Source organism: Podarcis raffonei, chromosome 16 (genome assembly GCF_027172205.1).
Source record: "Podarcis raffonei isolate rPodRaf1 chromosome 16, rPodRaf1.pri, whole genome shotgun sequence".
Classification (NCBI taxonomy): domain Eukaryota; kingdom Metazoa; phylum Chordata; class Lepidosauria; order Squamata; family Lacertidae; genus Podarcis; species Podarcis raffonei.
Window position 1 is genome coordinate 5,504,442 of NC_070617.1, and position 19,345 is coordinate 5,523,786.

Consider the following 19,345-nt stretch of genomic DNA (forward strand, 5'->3'; position numbering starts at 1 on the left):
TTGCTCCATCTGCTCTGATCTTTTTTTAGAAAACTTGCCCCCCCCCGGTCCCTTCCCAGACTGGTTCCTGTTTTAAACACACAGACTCCAACCCTGGCTCAAGCTCCCGTTTACAAATGCCAGTTTTCGGAACAGGTGCTTCTGTCCCTTGATTTATCTCTGGTGCCCCCCGGCTCCTCTGCAAAGATTAGCCAAGAGGGGGTGACAGTACTGTATCTGCGTGTCCAGAGGGGGTGTGTCAGATGGGTCTAATGACGGCCTTTTCCACCCCCCTCCGCTCCTTGTCTTTTCCTTTGCCTGGTGCTGTGACCCAGTTTCATCATCTCTTCCCAGATCTCATACCTTCCAGAGGGGAAGGGAAATGGCAGAAGTCTTGGAAGTCTCCTCTGCCCCTTCATAAATCCCAGCGTGGAGTTCTGGGCTCTTAGGAAGAAATCCACTGCCAACATCATCCAGAATGTCTCTCCAACGATCAAGGAAGTAAGTGGTGATGCCCAGGTTTGGGAGAGATTCTCTAAAATCTGTGCGGCCAACGTGGTGTTAAACAAAACTTGAGTTTCGCCAATGAACTCAGAAAAGGCACCGTTTTCAGATAAATTGGTCTTGCCTGTTTCATGAAGCTGGGCATTGCTGAATTTTTTTTTAATGGGTAGCCGTTTCTTCTATAAAATACTTTCAGAGAGCAATTGGAAAAGGGGGAAAGTGGAGATGGGAAAGGCAAATGGAAATATATTTAAGCTGCAGTTGTGGCAAGGTGCAACTCAACTGATGGTGGAAGAGGTCTTGGCTAAGTTGCCACTCCTGTATCCATAGAGAGTTTGGTGCAAAGAGGCAGTTCCGCTTTAGCTTCTAATCTCAGCCATTCACTCATATTTTTTTTAAAAAATACAAAATTCATATGAGAGGTTTGCAGGGCTGAGTGTTCTCCCTTCCTTTCCCCAAGCCATCCTGACAAGGCACGTTGAGAAAAATCTGCAACAACAGATGGTAGGGACTGCCACCTTTGCTCCCCCAACACCTGGCACACACAACAACTTTGCCTGCATTCCCCGTGCGCAGCTGCAACAAATTCTATCCGCTCAACCCACAAATTCTATCCGCTCGACCCATAACTTTCAGCCTTGCCCTTTTGGGTTCTGTGAGATGCTCCTAGCTGCAATAGCACAGGGGTGGGACGATTTGGTTCAGTTTGCTAATTGACCTTGTTCAGTATTGTCTATACCAGTGGTTCTCAAAGGGTATAGCATGCCACACTGGTGTGGCGGGAGAGGATGGTAAGTGTGGCAGGAAGATTGATGGACAATCAGTATTATACCTTGGGAATGATTCATGTTCTTATGTAGTTGCCTTGCCTTATACTTTATGGACATCCCATGAAAGACCTACACTGGCTCCCACTACGTTTCCGAGCACAAGTCAAAGTGTTGGTGTTGACCTTTAAAGCCCTAAACAGCCTCGGCCCAGTAGACCTGAAAGAGCGTCTCCACCCCCATCATGCTGCCCAGATGCTGAAGTCCAGCTCCAAGGGCCTTCTGGCGGTTCCCTCCCTGCGAGAATCTAAGCTACAGAGAACCAGGGAGAGGGCCTTCTCGGTAGTGGTGCCCGCCCTGTGGAACGCCCTCCCATCAGATGTCAAAGAGATAAACAACTACCTGACATTTAGAAGACATCTGAAGGCAGCCCTGTTCAGGGAAGTTTTAAATGTGTGACATTTTAATGTATTTTTAAGCTTTGTTGGAAGCTGCCCAGAGTGGCTGGGGAGACCCAGCCAGATGGGCAGGGTACTAATAATTATTATTATTATTATTATTATTATTATTATTATTATTATTATTATTAATAAAAAGTAGTTGTGTTCTACATTATAAACCAAGCACTGCTAGGAGTTGTTCCAGCCCCATTTCTTTTTGTTTTCCAAAGTATTTCTTATCAATAAAAAATTCAATGTGGCACAAGCAAAGCAGTTCCTCTTCCACCGAGCTATTCCCTATCCCTGTGTCATGGTTCCAATTTAACTAAGGGCATAGGCAGTTCCCTTGTAAAGGTAAAGGGACCCCTGACCATTAGGTCCAGTTGCGGACGACTCTGCGGTTGCGGCGCTCGTCTCACTTTACTGGCCGAGGGAGCCGGCGTACAGCTTCCGGGTCATGTGGCCAGCATGACTAAGCTGCTTCTGGCGAACCAGAGCAGCGCACGGAAACGCCGTTTACCTTCACCTTCCCGCCGGAGTGGTACCTATTTATCTACTTGCACTGGTGTGCTTTCAAACTGCTAGTTTGGCAGGAGCAGGGTCCGAGCAACGGGAGCTCACCCTGTTGCAGGGATTCGAACTGCCAACCTTCTGATCGGCAAGTCCTAGGCTCTGTGGTTTAACCCATGGCGCCACCTTTGTTCAGTCAGGCAATTGGTGCATCTAGTTGACTACATGGATTGGAAGCAGCTCTTCAGGGTTTCAAGCAGGGGTGTCTCCTAGACCTAAACCTTACCCAGAGATGCCAGATTGAGCACAGCAGATCGGTGACAGGCCTCCCTCCCCCCCCAGGAAATACTGTAATGCTTCTCAAAACAACATGCAAAGTTAGGGCTGCCATACATCTGGACATTACTGGGATTTCAAAGGTAGAATTTCCAAAAGGGGGCACTTTGTTCTGGATTTTTTTTTGTAAAAAAAAAAAGGGTCTTCCTAAAAACTTTTGGGGTGTCCTGGTTTTTACTTTTTGAAATATGGCAACCCTATGCAAAATGAAACGAACCTATCCTTTAAAATTTGCACTTCTCTGAATTTTGCAATGCACTTCTCCAACACTTCAAAATTGTATAGAAATGTGTATATTAGCAGAAAGCGTGCCTGAAAATAACATTATGTACAAGGGGAAACTGCCTTGCAAAAATGTGTAAAATAAATATCAGGCAAGATCACAATAAAATGTGTCTATTTGGAGATGCTGAACATTTTTCACGCAAAATTTCGTGCATCTAGAATCTGGGAGTTTTTGGTTCCCGTTATCATGATGAGGTCTTTGTTGCAAATGCCGAGTTGTGAATGTGTGTGGCACTTTGCGGCTCAAACAACAAATACAGTCCCTTGCCCCGAGGAGGATACAATCCAGATGCAGACTTTGACAGAAGGGGAAAGAAGGAGCAAATGTGGTTAAGAGGCCTACAGAAATGTCTTTGAGGCTGAGAATAAAGACAGGGGAAATATGTCAATTTAGATTTCCATCAGGGCCTCACCTGCCCCCATGTAATTCTCTGTTCTCCTCATTGACACATCAGTTTGTGATTTCTCTTTTACTTTTTTGTGGGAAAGTCATCATGAAAATTCATCAGCATTTTAGTGAGGATGTCTCCTAAAATAAGACCTGTTTGTAGGTAATTTCCCCCTTACAATGTACATTTTTGCAAAACAAGTTCTGCTGAGTGAAGGTGTTTCTGTGTGATTTCTTTTCACCAACAGATGCACGCTTTGGTATATGCATTTTCTGAGCACCTGACTTGGCTGGGGAACTGCGGTGCCAAATTCAGAGAATTGCAAATTCTGAAGGAGGGAGTGACTTTTTTTGTTTTGATTCGCATATTTGTTTCAGAAAGTGTGACTTTGGTAGGTAAAGGTAAAGGGACCCCTGACCATTAGGTCCAGTCGTGACCGGCTCTGGGGTTGAGGCGCTCATCTTGCTTTACTGGCCGAGGGAGCCGGCGTACAGCTTCTGGGTCATTTGGCCAGCAGGACTAAGCCGCTTCTGGCGAACCAGAGCAGCGCACAGAAATGCCGTTTATCTTCCCACCGGAGTGGTACCTATTTATTTACTTGTACTTTGACATGCTTTTGAACTGCTAGGTTGGCAGGAGCAGGGACTGAGCAACGGGAGCTCACCCCATCGCGGGGATTCGAACCGCCGACCATCTGATCAGCAAGTCCTAGGCTCTGTGGTTTAACCCACAGCGCCACCCGTGTCCCTTGGTAGGTGTGAATTAATCCACGTTCTTCCCAGTTGTGAGTGACTTCTCAGGAGGGCGGGTATCGTTATAGTTCCCTGAGGGCTGAACCCTCCATTTCTACAGATCTTTCCCAGTTCCTTCCCCTTCCCTCTTCCCATTCTGGGTCTGCAAAGTGTATTTCTAAGCTGCCACTGTGCTAGATCAGGCCAAAGAGAACCCATCTAGTCCACCCTCCTGTTCTCACAGCTGCCAATCAGAGGCCCAGCAAACAGCAGCAGATCACTCCCCATTTGTGATGACCCGCAATTAATATTCGGAGGAAAAGTGTGTGTGTGTGTGTGTGTGTGTGTGTGTGTGTGTGTGTGTGTATACAAGGTGTCAGTTACTAAAATAAAACCAGCCGCCTCCGGGATGTGGCCTTCTGCCCGCCCCCGAATTCTGCTTTCGGGATCCAAAATACTACAACCTATTTTTAAAGCATCTGTTGCGGACCTTTGCCTTTTGGGGGACAGATCAGGTTGCAGAGGCTCAGCTGTCTCTAGGCTGCTGGCCACGAGCAATTGATGTCTTTTCCCCCTCGATTATCACGAGAAGGCAGGAGCTGAGGGCCTTTGGGGGAGTTTATGGAGGAAAGCTGGCCGTTTCCCCGCAGGGGGAGTTTGATCAAGCAGCATTCTAGTTCACATTGAGGTAAGCATTTTGGTTTACTCTTTCTGCATTTCATTTCATACATGCACACACACACGGAAAGAGATACATACCACTTAGTTTTGAGATATCTACCATTTTAAATATGTATCCTCAGAGGGGAGGCTGCTTTCTCCTTTCTTGTGACAGCAGGTTGCAGTGGGTGAACGAGGGGCACTCTGCACATGCTCAAAGGCATCTTCGTGCGTTGCTTCGTATCTGTTTCTTTAAAGAATTGGCTTGGCCAAAAGATGGGACAGAGGTAGTGCTAAGTGGGCGAGGTTTATGGAGAGGTAGAAAAGAGCAAGATTGGTATAAAATTATGACCTTAGCTGGTATGCTCGTTATTGCATCAGGATGGAAAGAAAGGATAAATGGACAATGAAAAAATGTAATGACTATGTTTTTGAATATACACAATCTGATATATTTGAACAGGTAATGACGGAAGATACATAGGAAAACAAATGTCAAAAGATTTTGAATAAATGGACAAGTTATAGGAATTGGATAGCACGGGGGGAAGCCAAACCAAGCATCCAAATTAGAACGAATAATCTGTGCACATGGTTAAAGATCTGAAGAGAGAACAACTTGGGGGGGAGGAGTTAAAGGGGAGGGAGGAAGGGGAAAAAACTAGGATAAATGAGTAGGGACAAAAGTATATACCATTTTGCATTACTAATAGGAGGATGATTTTGATGCATGTTATGGTTAGATTTTCGACTGAATGATTTTTTTTGTAAGTTATTCGACGTCCCTGGATGAAAGTGTGATTATAAAGAATGAGGGGGGGGGAGGAATGGTTTATGGAGTGGTGTTTAATTTAAAAAAAGACCCCAAATCCCTGCTCCCTGAATTAATTCTTCCAGTTCCTTTTCCAAACAGAAACTAGATGAAGGGGAGAAGAAAATGGAATGAGAGAGAGAGAGAGAGAGAGAGAGAGAGAGAGAGAGAGAGAGAGAGTGCAGCTGAATAGGGTTAATGATGCTCAAGCAGGTGATATTCCAGGCCTTGGTGCTGATTCATTGATGGCTTTCGATGATAGCAACTCACCTCCATTCTCCACGAGGCAAAGCATTGTCCACCCCAAGCCCTGCCTTATTTCTTCCCCCAAACATCAAGCGAAGGGAGGGGGGTGGCTTAGAGAAACCAAGAGGGGCGAGGTTTAAGTGCACAATGTATTCCAAGCCCCAGCAGCCTTTAAATTTTACAGTGGGCTCCCGATTTAAGTGGTACCAATGGAAGGGATGGCAGGGTAAATTAAACCCATGCTAGAAGAGTAATAATCAATAAACGGCAGGCACAAACACATGCTGCAAACACACACACACGACTTAAAATTGGAGAGGAGCCCTGAGGATCATCTAGTCCAACCCAAGCAATGCAGAAATATTTAGCTGTCCCATACAGGCTCTCAAGGACAATGGAGGGGGAAAACACATAAGCACCCTGGCCAACAAATTAAATGTAAGGCAAACCCACTCAGTCACCCAGACCAGCCATGCAATTGGACAGGCAAGGGCAATAGAGGGGAAAACATACAAGCATCCTGGCCAAAATGGAAGGAAAGCGAGGAGACGAGGGAGAAAGAAAGATGGAGCCACACTCACACTCAGACCTCGCTGGGGGCACGTGCTGGGCACAAACAAATCAAGCACCAGGAGTGGAGGGAAATAGAAGGTTAAATGTAGGTTTTTACACGGAAAAGAGAACACAGCAAGGCAAACCTGGATGCCTGGGTTTTTTAAAGCAGTAAAGCAATGAGCGCACGCAAGCCTCTTAAAGTTAAAAGGCATGCAAGGAACCAGACCCCCCCCCCCGACTCCAAACCTCATGGCTCTTCTCTGTGATGACTCTCCTAGCTGATGACTCGCTGTGGGACGACGACGACTGAGGAGGAGGCGGAGCTGGAGCCGCAGCATTAAGCTGCCAAACACGCCCCCCGGAGTCACCTGGTTGGCTGCCTCCGGTGGGCGTGGGCGCCAGCCAGGTGAGGGGCGGGGGCTAAGGCCCCCGGCCAGGGGCGGAGCTCGGGCTCCCGCCCACAACCACTCCCCTCTCTTCCAGGGAGGAGAGTCTTTATGTCAGTTGCTGCAACTCAGAGGGAAGATGTATTAAACCCAGTTTTGGCTTGCTGTCATGATCTTGAAGGTATCCACTCTTCTTGAGAAATGCCCAAAGGGGCATCGTGTCATCTACCTTCAGGGTGGTGGTGAAATGCTGCAATTTTGTCGTTGAGAAGGGCTACTGCTCTGTTGGCTGAGCACCTGCTTCACAAGCAGAAGGGGCCAGGTTCGAATCCCCATAGCTATCTCCAGGTGGGTCTGGGAAGAGAACGGTGCCCGAAACCCTATGCCAGGGTGTGTGGCATGAGGGGATGGCAAGTGTGGCAGTAAGATTCAAGGGCAATTAAAAAAGACAAACATTTTAACATTTCAGTGTAGGGTAGCTTAGTATAGCGTGTATTTGTGCATGTTTGTGTGTATACAGTGGTACCTCGGGTTGCGAACGGGATCTGTTCTGGAGGTCCGGCCACATCCCAAGGAATTCGCAACTGGAGGACTGTTTCTGCACATGCGCGCGTGGCAAAACCCGGAAAAATACTTCTGGGTTTGCTGCGTTCGCATCCCAAAGTTTACGTATCTAGAGGGTTACGTAAGCGGAGGTACCACTCTCTCTCTCTCTCTCTCTCTCTCTCTCTCTCTCTCTCTCTCTCTGTATATATATATGGATATACAAGCAGACGAGGTGAGCTCCCGTTGCTTGGTCCCTGCTCCTGCCAACCAAGCAGTTTGAAAGCACGTCAAAGTGCAAGTAGATAAATAGGTACCACTCCGGCGGGAAGGTAAATGGCGTTTTCGTACGCTGCTCTGGTTCGCCAGAAGCGGCTTAGTCCTGCTGGCCACATGACCCGGAAGCTGTACGCCGGCTCCCTCGGCCAATAAAGCGAGATGAGCACCGCAACTCCAGAGTCGGCCACGACTGGACCTAATGGTCAGGGGTCCCTTTACCTCTTATACAAGCAGAAATAACAGTATCCACTCCAAGGGCAATGACTGTTTTTTCATACTTCTCCATGACATATTGTTGTGAACAGGGATTTTAAGCTCTGACAAAAATGCAAGATGTAGAAAAGAGAAGGGCTTATATTTGTGTTGATGAGGAGATGAGAGTTTGCTTGTCTCAAATTAGACCTAGAATTAATGAAATTGTCCGGCCAAAGCAAGCTCATACCCTCTGACTGAGTTTGTATACATAAAGCACCTTCTGCAAGAGGCTCATTTAAAACTGTATTTTGGGAACGGCTTCTGTTCTTATGTAGCTGTCCCATGATCGTATCATAAAGTAGTTGTGTTCTATGTTATAAATCAAGCACTGCTATCCACTTAACACAAGGGCACCTACTTAAGAAACTGGATGTAGAATGTGATTAATGATGTAGGAAAGCGTAATGAAGACATCTGAATGTAAATTAAAGCAGCAGCATGCAAAACAATGAATGCATAATTCACTGGATATGCAGAAAGGGGTCAAGAAATATACTATATCCGCATGTGGGGCAGGACAAAGGGGGGATATTTGAGCTATATGTGGGATGGTGAAGCAGGTTTTTAATAATAATAATAATAATAATAATAATAATAATAATAATAATAATTGTGCAAAAAGGAAAACAAAATTCACCTGCCTTCTTGAAAAGATCTTCCACCTCTGTTTTCAACCATTTGAATAAGGAATACCTATATTTTATAGGGACGCGGGTGGCGCTGTGGGTTAAACCACAGAGCCTAGGACTTGCCGATCAGAAGGTCAGCAGTTCAAATCCCCACGACGGGGTGAGCTCCCGTTGCTCGGTCCCTGCTCCTGCCAACCTAGCAGTTTGAAAGCACGTCAAAGTGCAAGTAGATAAATAGGTACCGCTCCGGCGGGAAGGTAAACGGCGTTTCCGTGCGCTGCTCTGGCTCACCAGGAGCGGCTTAGTCATGCTGGCCACATGACCCAGAAGCTGTACGCCAGCTCCCTTGGCCAGTAAAGCGAGATGAGCGCCGCAACCCCAGAGTCGGCCACGACTGGACCTAACGGTCAGGGGTCCCTTTACCTTTACCTTTTATATTTTCAGGACAAACACCGTCCAACCAGTTGAAGGAAGTGTTCCCCCTGCTAAGCATTTTAGGGGAGGGCTTATTACCAGTCAAACCTGGTGCAATCCTTAAAAACAGCAAGTTCTCTAAAAATTGCAGCCTACCCAAATTTCACCAAACGTGCAAATCAACGTTCATGCCAGAAACTTGCATTGTTTTTATTTTGAAAGGAAAAGGGGCGAGGGCAAGACTCGCAATCAGAATCATGTCCCTGCATCTGGGTGGTTGCATACTATATCAGCCACCCAGCTTTGTGCCTTGCAGATCTGCGGAACTCCCTGCCCATTGACTACAGGCAGGTGCCTTCTTCGCTGTATTCTTTCTGGCCCCGGCTAAAAACATTGCAATTTTGGGAAAGCTTATTCAAACAAGCAGAACGTTGACATGTGTTAGTTAACTTGGTTTTGTTTTTTTATAGCTTATCCTTGATTTTAATTACATTTTGAATATTTTAAACGGTTGTTTTTAACTTTATTCTTTTTTTATAAACTGCTGTGAAGTTCCTTTTCTTAAAAATAAAAATCAAGTGGTATATAAATTAATTGAAAATCAACCCATTGTGCAGATGTATGTTTGGTATAGAATCTGTCTTTTCTGTCTTTTTCTACGTTTCCGAGCACAATTTCAAAGTGTTGGTGCTGACCTTTAATGCCCTAAATGGCCTCAGCCCAGTATACCTGAAGGAGCGTCTCCTCCTTCCATCGTTCAGCCCAGACACTAAGGTCCAGCTCTGAGGGAGGTGCCACCACCGAGAAGGCCCTCTGCCTGGTTCCCCGTAACCTCACTTCTCATAGTGAGGGAACCAACAGAAGGCCTTCTCGGTGGTGGCACCTCCCACCAGATGTCAAGGAAATAAACAACTCTCTGACTTTTAGAAGACATCTGAAGGCAGCCCTGTTTAGGGAAGTTTTAATAATAATAATAATAATAATAATAATAATAATAATAATAATAATAATAATTTATACCCCGCCCATCTGGCCGGGCTTCCCCAGCCACTCTGGGTGGCTTCCAACAAAGCATTAAAATACAGTAGTCTGATAAACATTAAAAGCTTCCCTAAAGAGGGCTGCCTTCAGATGTCTTCTAAAAGTCTGGTAGTTGTTCTTCTCTTTGACATCTGGTGGGAGGGCATTCCACAGGGCGGGTGCCACCACCGAGAAGGCCCTCTGCCTGGTTCCTGTAACTTGGCTTCTCAAAGTGAGGGAACCGCCAGAAGGCCCTCGGAGCTGGACCTCAGTGTCCAGGCAGAACGATGGGGGTGGAGACGCTCCTTCAGATATACTGGACCGAGGCCGTTTAGGGCTTTAAAGGTCAGCACCAACACTTTGAATTTTAATGTTTGATGTTTTATTGTGTTTTTAATATTCTATTGGGACCTGCCCAGAGTGGCTGGGGAAACCCAGCCAGATGGGCAGGGAATAAATAAATAATTATTATTATTATTATTATTATTATTATTATTATTATTATTATTATTACTACTACTACTACTACTACTATTATTTGGCTTTTCTTCCAGACAACCACTGAAAGAAAGAAGGAAGCAAAGAAAACAGAGGGAGAGGAACAATCTGGGTAGGCAAAGTTCATAAACTCTGGATGGATTGGAATGGGGAGACTCGCCTGCTCCATGGGGCCGGGACGCTCGACGAACGCTGGTTTCATCATTAAAGCGCTCTTCCTTCTCCTGCTTTGTAGACATGGTAAGGACTCGACAGGCCATTGGCTGGATCCAGAAGACTCTTCTGCTATACAGTGGTACCTCGGGTTAACTACTTAATTCGTTCCGGAGGTCTGTTCTTAACCTGAAACTGTTCTTAACCTGAAGCACCACTTTAGGTAATGGGGATTCCTGCTGCCGCCGCGCCACCAGAGCATGATTTCTGTTCTCATCCTGAAGCAAAGTTTTTAACCCAAGGTACTATTTCTGGGTTAGCGGAGTCTGTAACCTGAAGTGTATGTAATTTGAAGCACCTGTAACCCGAGGTACCACTGTACCTGTTTAAACCAGCCCTTTATTCAATCAATCAATCCTTTATTAGGCATAGCAAACCACACATTATAAATCAAACATCGTGTACAGATTGCGGAAAATATGAATTCAGCATAACAATTTGCATGAATTAAACAGTATAACACTACCACATCACCGACAATTCAAGAACCACTAAATCTCTCTATAATGGCCCAGTCTTTCCTCATGGACAGCAGTCAAAAATTTAAAAGGTAAAGGTAAAGGTACCCCTGCCCGTACGGGCCAGTCTTGCCAGACTCTAGGGTTGTGCGCTCATCTCACTCTATAGGCCGGGGGCCAGCGCTGTCCGGAGACACTTCCGGGTCACGTGGCCAGCGTGACAAGCTGCATCTGGCGAGCCAGAGCCGCACACGGAAACGCCGTTTACCTTCCCGCTGGTAAGCGGTCCCTATTTATCTACTTGCACCCGGGGGTGCTTTCGAACTGCTAGGTTGGCAGGCGCTGGGACCGAGCAACGGGAGCGCACCCCGCCGCGGGGATTCGAACCGCCGACCTTTCGATCGGCAAGCCCTAGGCACTGAGGCTTTTACCCACAGCGCCACCCGCGTCCCTGCTAGTCAAAAATTTAGCCACTATTAAAGTGATTTGATCATTCCTGTTCGAGAGCAGGCCCTGAACCGTTGGCAGCATAGAACTGAGCCTGTTAGATTGTAAGGCCTCTAACAATTGTCTTCTGGCATAAATGCCAAAATCACAAGAAAAGAAAATATGCTCCAACATATCAGGTTCCTGCCTACCACATTTGCAGAGACGCTCTGCTTCTGGGAGAGCTAAATATCTTCCTCTTACTGTCATTGAGGGAAACATATTAAATCTCCAGCCCTTTATTCAGAAGCACAAGGACTGGGAAACTGGATATTATTTTTAGGACTGGATATTATTTTTAGGGCAAGGACTGCAGCTCAGTGATTGTACGAGTGTGTTGCTGAATTCTCCACAGTTATCTTTGCAAGGAAGGAGGGTAGAACTCTGGGCGGCTTCCAATCAAGTGTTAAAAACAGTTATGGATTACTGAATGGTTTAGTTCCGGGGTCAGCAAACTTTTTCAGCAGGGGGCCGGTCCACTGTCCCTCAGACCTTGTGGGGGGCCGGACTATATTTTTTTTGGGGGGGGGTATGAACGAATTCCTATGCCCCACAAATAACCCAGATATGCATTTTAAATAAAAGGACACATTCTACTCATGTAAAAACATGCTGATTCCCGGACCGTCTGTTGAGAAGGCAATTGGACCAGATCCAGCCTCCAGGCCTTAGTTTGCCTACCCATGGTTTAGTTCATGTAAAACATGCAGGGATGTATGGTATGCAAAATGAACCACAGAAAGAGAAGAAGGGAAGTCATTGATTTACGGTTGTTTAAATGAATATTTTCAAATGTAAATCAGAACGTTTTACCCGACTCTGATCTTCACAGCTGTTTTTTCCCCTTTCTCTTCCTGTCATTACCATCGTTGCTATTTGGGTTCTGCCCTGCAGCATATTCCCACTGCAAGATCTTGCGCTGCAACTCCGAGTACGTGGCCGCCACGCTCAACTTGCGTGGCCCCAACAAGCACGCCAGCTACTGCAACACCCTGCGCTCCTACTCCCGCTGCACCCGCAGGACAGCCCGTACCTGCCGCGGGGACCTTGCCTACCACTCTGCCGTCCACGGCATTGAGGACCTCATGATCCAGAACAAGTGCTCGAAGGAGGGGCCCACTTCGCCGCGGCGGCCCCCTGCGCCACCCCCTGCACACCAGGGTTTGGAACCCCCAGAGATCTGCGATTATGAGAAGAGTTTTTCCCGGAAGCACAACAGACCTCCCACGTACCAGCACTGTGCCACGTTTGGGGACCCCCATGTACGGACCTTCAGCGACGAGTTCCACACGTGCAGAGTGGAAGGTTCCTGGCCGCTCCTGGACAACAACTATTTGTTCGCTCAAGCGACCAGCTACCCCGTCTTGAAAGGATCAAACGCAACAGCTACTAGCAAGGTAATATATAATAATAATAATTTATTATTTATACCCCGCCCATCAGGCTGAGTTTCCCCAGCTACTCTGGGCGGCTCCCAGTCAAGTATTAAAAACAATACAACGTTAAATATTAAAAACTTCCCTGAACAGGGCTGCCTTCAGATGTCTTTTGAAAATAGGATAGCTACTTATTTCCTTCACATCTGAAGGGAGGGTATTCCACAGGGTGGGCGCCACTACCAAGAAGGCCCTCTGTCTGGTTCCCTGTAACCTTACTTCTCGCAATGAGGGAACCGCCAGAAGGCCCTCGGCGCTGGATCTCAGTGTCCGGGCTGAACGATGGGGGTGGAGACGCTCCTTCAGGTATACAGGACTGTGGCCGTAAGAAACGGTGACCTCTACAGGTGTCCCATTAAAGTTTCCCATGGCTTGTGTCATTAGTGGTGTGACCAGGGAGATAGCCTCATAATTACTATGGGCATTTCTAGCAAATTGCATCTGTGGCGTTTGCTCTCCTAGGTGTGCTGGTCCCGTGGGTTTCCGTGAGGCAAGGTCCGAGTCCAGTCCGAGGTCAAGGGAGCAGTGTTGAGGCCGTCCGTCAAAGCTGAAGCAGGGTCCAAGGCAGGGAGTCGGGTGAGGTCAGGAGATCCAGCAGGGCAGGGTGCAGGCAGGAACTGGCTACCAACAATGTTGCTCCCGCAACTTGGGACTGGGGCTGGCTGGCTTTTATCTGCCCCGAGGCATAGGGCAGCCCCAGTCCACAGGTGGCTCGCCTCTCCTGGCTTGGAGGCGAGCACTCCTCCTGCGGGAACTTAGTTCCCTCCGCCTTAGTTCCCTCCCTCCGGGAGGAGGAGCGTGCGTGGGGTGTGTGTGTGCAGGGGGAGGATTGCCCAGAGTTGTTTTGGTAATGACCCCGTGATCTAGCACGAGCAGCCGGGGATCTATTGGTAGATATTGATTGGACATGCCTGAGTTATATCATTCTAAAACATCACAGGGCATGCTTGTTAATTAAAGCGGGTTTTACCTTTGGCTTTTTTCTTTGAAAAGCTATCTCTCTACTGCTGATGGCTGGTTGCTCTGCGCAACCCACCTGTCTTGCATTTTAATAGCATGTTATGAACGTTAAAAGTAGGTCATCATGTGTCCATATAGGTTATCAAAACCCTTATTTAATGTTAAAAACCACGAGTGTAGATCTGCAGTAGGACAACAAAAGCATATGAACCTACACTCCGTAGGAATAAGAGAACAAGAGAGGGAATAAGAGAGGGAACCAGAGGTGGGCGGATATCCTCCGGTTTACAGAAATTAATGGCAAGTACCAATTTTTGGTTTTGCCAATGCATATTCTATGAATAGGATGCAGCAGAGCAGGAGTCCCTAAGGACAGGGCTGGTTTTCCCTGCAGCAGAACAAATATGAACAACCCTCCGCAGTGCCTTTCTCCCAAATGCAGCGTCAGACGAGGGAAAACCCACCTGCTTTAGAATTCTTTGCAAAAGTGTGAGCAGAGGCCCAAGTGGCTGCCCTGCAGATGTCAACAACCGGGAAACTGCCCAGGGCTGATGCTACCACTTCCCTTAAGGAGCGACGAGTCCCCTAGGACACGGGTGTCAAACACAAGGCCCGCGGGCCGAATCTGGCCCGCCAGACCTCGTCATGTGGCCCGTGTAGCTGCCACCGGCCGCCAGCCTTCACCTTTTATTCTCGCTTTTTTTTTTGACACAAGAAAGCCGCCTCTTCAGCACATGCACGGCAGCCTACAAGCCAGAGAACGTCTGCCCTCTAGCGGCACCGGCCATTCTACACAGGAAACCTCCACTTTACATGCATTCCTACAGATACAACCGGCCCTTTGAGGGTGACCAAACTGCTGATGCGCCCCCCGATGAATTTGAGTTTGACACCCCTGCCCTAGGAGGACTCTTCAAGTTCGTACATGGAGAACTAGAGAGGAGGAGAAGAGAGATAACTGAGAGGACGTATATTCTGAAGCACACAGGGCTCTTGGATGGCCATCTGCCAGAGATTCCTTAGCTGGGATTCCTGCATTGCAGGGGCTGGACCAGATGACTCTTGAGATCCCTTCCAACTCTATGATTCTCTGAGTCTCTGAGTCTCTGAGTCTCTCTCTCTCTCTCTCTCTCTCTCTCTCTCTGTGTGTGTGTGTGTGTGTAAAGGACCCCTGACAGTTAAGTCCAGTCGCGGATGACTCTAGGGTTGCGGCGCTCATCTTGCTTTACTGGCCGAGGGAGCTGGTGTTGGTCCGCAGACAGTTTTCCCGGGTCATGTGGCCAGCATGACTAAGTCGCTTCTGGCAAAACCAGAGCAGCGCACGGAAACGCCGTTTGCCTTACCACTGGAGCGGTACCTATTTATCTACTTGTACTTTGTGCTTTCGAACTGCTAGGTTGGCAAGAGCTGGGGCAGAGCAATGGGAGCTCACCCCATCGCGGGGATTCGAACTGCCAACCTTCCAATCGGCATGCACTAGGCTCAGTGGTTTAGACCACAGTGCCACCCACATCCCGTGTGTGCGTGTGTGTGTGCATATATATATATATATATATATATATATATATATATACACACATACATACACATACATACACACACATATGTATATGCATATGTATATGTATATATACACACAGATACACATACCCACTACCCACAAACATCCAAAAGTCCTGCTGAAAATCTGTCAGGATTTCAGTGTGCATTTCTCTTCCCTGTACATACTTTTGGAAAATAATAAATGGGTCAGCTCACAGCTATCACACTCCCAGGGAGATTAAGTGGCTTGGGCACACATGGAGAGCCTGAAATGGTGCTGTGGTCTAAACCACTGAGCCTCTTGGGCTTGCAGATCAGAAGGTCGGTGGTTCAAATCCCCACAATGGAGTGAGCTTCCATTGTTCTGTCCCAGCTCCTGCCAACCTAGCAGTCTGAAAGCATGCCAGTGCAGTAGATAAATAGCTACCACTGTGGCAGGAAGGTAAAGGGCATTTCTGTGCACTCTGGTTTCCATCGTCCTGTTGCTCCAGAAGTGGTTTAGTCATGCTGGCCACATGACCTGGAAAGCTGTCTGTGGACAAACGCCGGCTCCCTGGGCCTGAAAGTGAGATGAGCGCCACAACCCCATAGTCGCCTTTGCCTGGACTTAACTGTCCAGGGCTCCTTTCCCTTACCTTTTTACCTCTCTCTTTTCAGCTCACCATCATATTCAAGAACATGAAGGAGTGCATAGACCAGAAAGTCTACCAGGCGGAGATCGACAACCTGCCGGCGGCTTTCGAGGACGGATCCACGAACGGGGGCGAGAAACCCGGAGGGAAAAGCTTGAGCATCCACGAGCGCACACCCGGGCAGCATGTGGAGATCCTCGCCACGTACATCGGCACCACCATTGCTGTGCGCCAGGCCGGGAGGCAGCTCTCTTTCTCCATCCGGGCGGCCGAGGACGTGGTGCGCTCCTTCACGGAGGAGCAGGACCTTCAGCTGTGTGTGGGAGGCTGCCCTCCCAGCCAGCGCATCTCCCAGACCGAATGCTGCTGCAGCAATGGAGCCATCCCTGCGCAGAAGGCCCAGCTCCTGTGCAAGGAGAAGCTGCCGGTGGAGGACGTCTACTTCCAGTCATGCGTCTTTGATGTGGTGACATCGGGAGACATCAACTTTACGCTGGCTGCGCACGCTGCTTTGGAGGACGCCAAAGTCTTCCACCCGGACGCCAAGAAGCACCACCTCTTCCAAAGCGACGCAGCTTGCGTTTCCCGTTGCTCGGCCTTCCTCCTCGCCATCACGTTGGTCCTTTCAGCATTGCAGCTACACTTCTGAAGGCTTCTGGGGACTGGTGGAAAGGTGTATGGTGCTAGTTTGAGAGGATATTTGCGAATGGGGTTGACTCCCCCAGAAGTATGGCCGTCAGCAAACATGGGACAGGACAAATTGCAAACTTGTAAGCATCTGGGGTAGATGGAGATTATGCTTAGAAGCAGGGCACCCTGACCTTCAAAGCTTTATTAGGGAGAGGAAAAGTTGAGAGTGGAAACAGACAAATCTGTTGATTTTGACCTCTCCGCTCCTCATTCCTCAAATCTTAAGTTCAGCGTGTCACACTTCCACATCATTTTTTATTTATTTAACAAATCCTCATGAAAATTTGTCAGTGTTTTGGTGAGAATTTCTCCTAATATGCACATTTTTTTTTGGCAAACAATTAATAGAAATGCATTCTTGTACACTATTTTACCAAAGTATGCAGATTTTTCATCTTAGCAGATGCATATTTGTACACTTTTTCTTTGTTAGCTGCATCGCAAAATTTGGAGAAGTGTGGATTTCAAATGACATCTGTGCTTCAGTTGGCATATTATTTGGTGCTGCAAGTGGCGAATATAGGGCGGAGCAGAGAATTATGTCTGCTTACACTCTTACTGTGTGTGCCTCATGTTCTGCCTGACACCCTGTTAAGCTCGGCTGCTCGTCTCAGGTACAGTGAAGGTCATGGCACCATCTCTAGCACTGAAGTCATCTCTAGTCAACTGCCAATCCAACAGCCTTCTCTACATGAACCAGAAGGGGGACACCATCTTGGGTTTTTTTTTGAAGGGGATTGGACTAGACAACCTTTTGGGTGCCTTCCAACTCTACAATGCTATGATTCTCCTCCATCTCAGGCACCAAAATGGCTTCGGTGGTCTTGAATCAATAAATCTCAATGTAGCATGCCCAGGAGAACATTCCTCTCTGGAATGAGCCCTGACATCGTGGCCTGTTGACTCCAGGGCAAGCCTACTGATATGAGGAAGACTAATACTAAGGGACGTGGGTGGCGCTGTGGTCTAAACCACAGAGCCTAGGACTTGCTGATTGGAAGGTCGGCAGTTCAAATCCCCGCGACGGGGTGAGCTCCTATTGCTCGGTCGCAGCTCCTGCCAACCAAGCAGTTTGAAAGCATGTCAAAGTGCAAGTAGATAAATAGGTACCGCTCCGGCGGGAAGGTAAACGGCGTTTCCGTGCGCTGCTCTGGTTCGCCAGAAGTGGCTTAGTCATGCTGGCCACATGACCCGGAAGCTGTACGCCGGCTCCCTTGGCCAATAAAGTGAGATGAGTGCCGCAATCCCAGAGTCGTCCACGACTGGACCTAATGGTCAGGGGTCCCTTTACCTTTACCTTTACTCTAATACTAGGGGACGGGGTGGTGCTGTGGTCTAAACCACAGAGCCTAGGGCTTGCCGATCGGAAGGTCGGCAGTTTGAATCCCCATGATGGGGTGAGCTCCTGTTGTTCAGTCCCAGCTCCTGCGCACCTAGCAGTTTGAAAGCACGTCAAGTGCAAGTAGATAAATAGGTACTGCTCCAGGTGGGAAGGCAAATGGTGTTTCCGTGCACTGCTCTGGTTCACCAGAATCGATTTAGTCATGCTGGCCACATGACCCGGAAGCTGTCTGTGGACAAATGCTGGCTCCCTCAGCCTATAGCGTGAGATGAGCGCGGAACCCCAGAGTCGTCTGCGACTGGACCTAACGGTCAGGGGTCCCTTTACCTTTACTCTAATACTGCTGATGTGTGCATTGCAACCTTAGGCCCATATAACGTGTGCTAATTGAAACCTACTGGATCTGATCGGGGAGGGAAATTATTAAGGAATGTAAATAAGAAAGGGGGGGAAATGATTAATATATTAAAGCTGAAGACTTTAAAAGAGGTTGCATTTGTCTGTGGAGACTGTGAATGTAATCTGCTGATGGTGTCATTGGTATCCGTTATTGATGTTGCATGGAAGCGTCATTCCACGCCAAATCACTTGGTGCCATGTGCTCTTGCGACTCAATTTTTTTTTTAGGTTGAGAGATAACCTCAAATTATTTTTTTAAAGATTTTTTGGTCCATCATTGACCATATCGCATGTATTGGAAACAAAATAGCTTTGACCATATCATTGCAGAAGTGTTTTACACAATAAAATGAGTAAGGGCTCTCAGATGTATTTTGTTTTTATTAAATAATCAATAAAACTGAATTTTTAAACTATATTAGATGACGTTGTAACATAAGAGGGTACAATTTCAACTATTCTCACAAATGTGTGAGTTATTTCAGGCTCAAAGAGACCTTAAACCTGTACAAATAATATGTTTTTTGTAAAAAATATTCTTCAAAATCAATTTATTTTATTGACACAAAAACACCCTCCTTATTTTTAAAACATAACAAGTACATGGTTAGCCCATTCTACAAAAAAGTATGAAACATGTGCTAGTTGTGGTTTGTGCCCTATGGCTTATCGAATCTGTTGTTGTTTAGTTGTGTCCGCCTCTTTGTGACCCCCTGGACCAGAGCATGCCAGGCCCTCCTGTCTTCCACTGCCTCCCGCAGTTTGGTCAAACTCATGCTGGTAGCTTCGAGAACACTGTCCCACCATCTCATCCTCCGTTGTCCCCTTCTCCTTGTGCCCTCCATCTTTCCCAACATCAGGGTCTTTTCCAGGGAGTCTTCTCTTCTCATGAGGTGGCCAAAGTCTTGGAGCCTCAGCTTCAGGATCTGTCCTTCCAGTGAGCACTCAGG

The 19,345-nt window shown here is 47.5% G+C and overlaps 1 protein-coding gene across 3 annotated transcripts; it reads left to right on the plus strand.

Annotated features, from left to right (window-relative positions):
• Window positions 1-298: 298 nt before the first annotated feature.
• Window positions 299-17,653, plus strand: LOC128404094 (hemojuvelin-like). 3 transcript variants are annotated; one of them, XM_053369406.1, is made up of 4 exons: window positions 299-480; window positions 10,294-10,477; window positions 12,289-12,791; window positions 15,990-17,653. In XM_053369406.1, exons 2-4 carry the CDS (start codon window positions 10,384-10,386, stop codon window positions 16,611-16,613), a joined length of 1,221 nt encoding a protein of 406 aa, XP_053225381.1. In that variant the 5' UTR covers window positions 299-480; window positions 10,294-10,383; the 3' UTR covers window positions 16,614-17,653. The 3 variants fall into 3 exon arrangements, with proteins under 3 accessions (XP_053225381.1, XP_053225379.1, XP_053225380.1); XM_053369404.1 differs by lacking the exon at window positions 299-480 and adding an exon at window positions 4,491-4,629; XM_053369405.1 differs by lacking the exon at window positions 299-480 and adding an exon at window positions 6,692-6,780.
• Window positions 17,654-19,345: the final 1,692 nt, after the last annotated feature.

What these genes read in the sequence shown, in the direction of transcription:
- LOC128404094 (XM_053369406.1), top strand. Translation starts at nt 10,384, where the DNA reads ATGGGGAGACTCGCCTGCTCCATGGGGCCGGGACGCTCGACGAACGCT. An exon ending in TCTCCTGCTTTGTAGACATG is followed by an intron (nt 10,478 to 12,288) that starts GTAAGGACTCGA and finishes TCTGCCCTGCAG; the next exon opens with CATATTCCCACTGCAAGATC. An exon ending in ACGCAACAGCTACTAGCAAG is followed by an intron (nt 12,792 to 15,989) that starts GTAATATATAAT and finishes CTCTCTTTTCAG; the next exon opens with CTCACCATCATATTCAAGAA.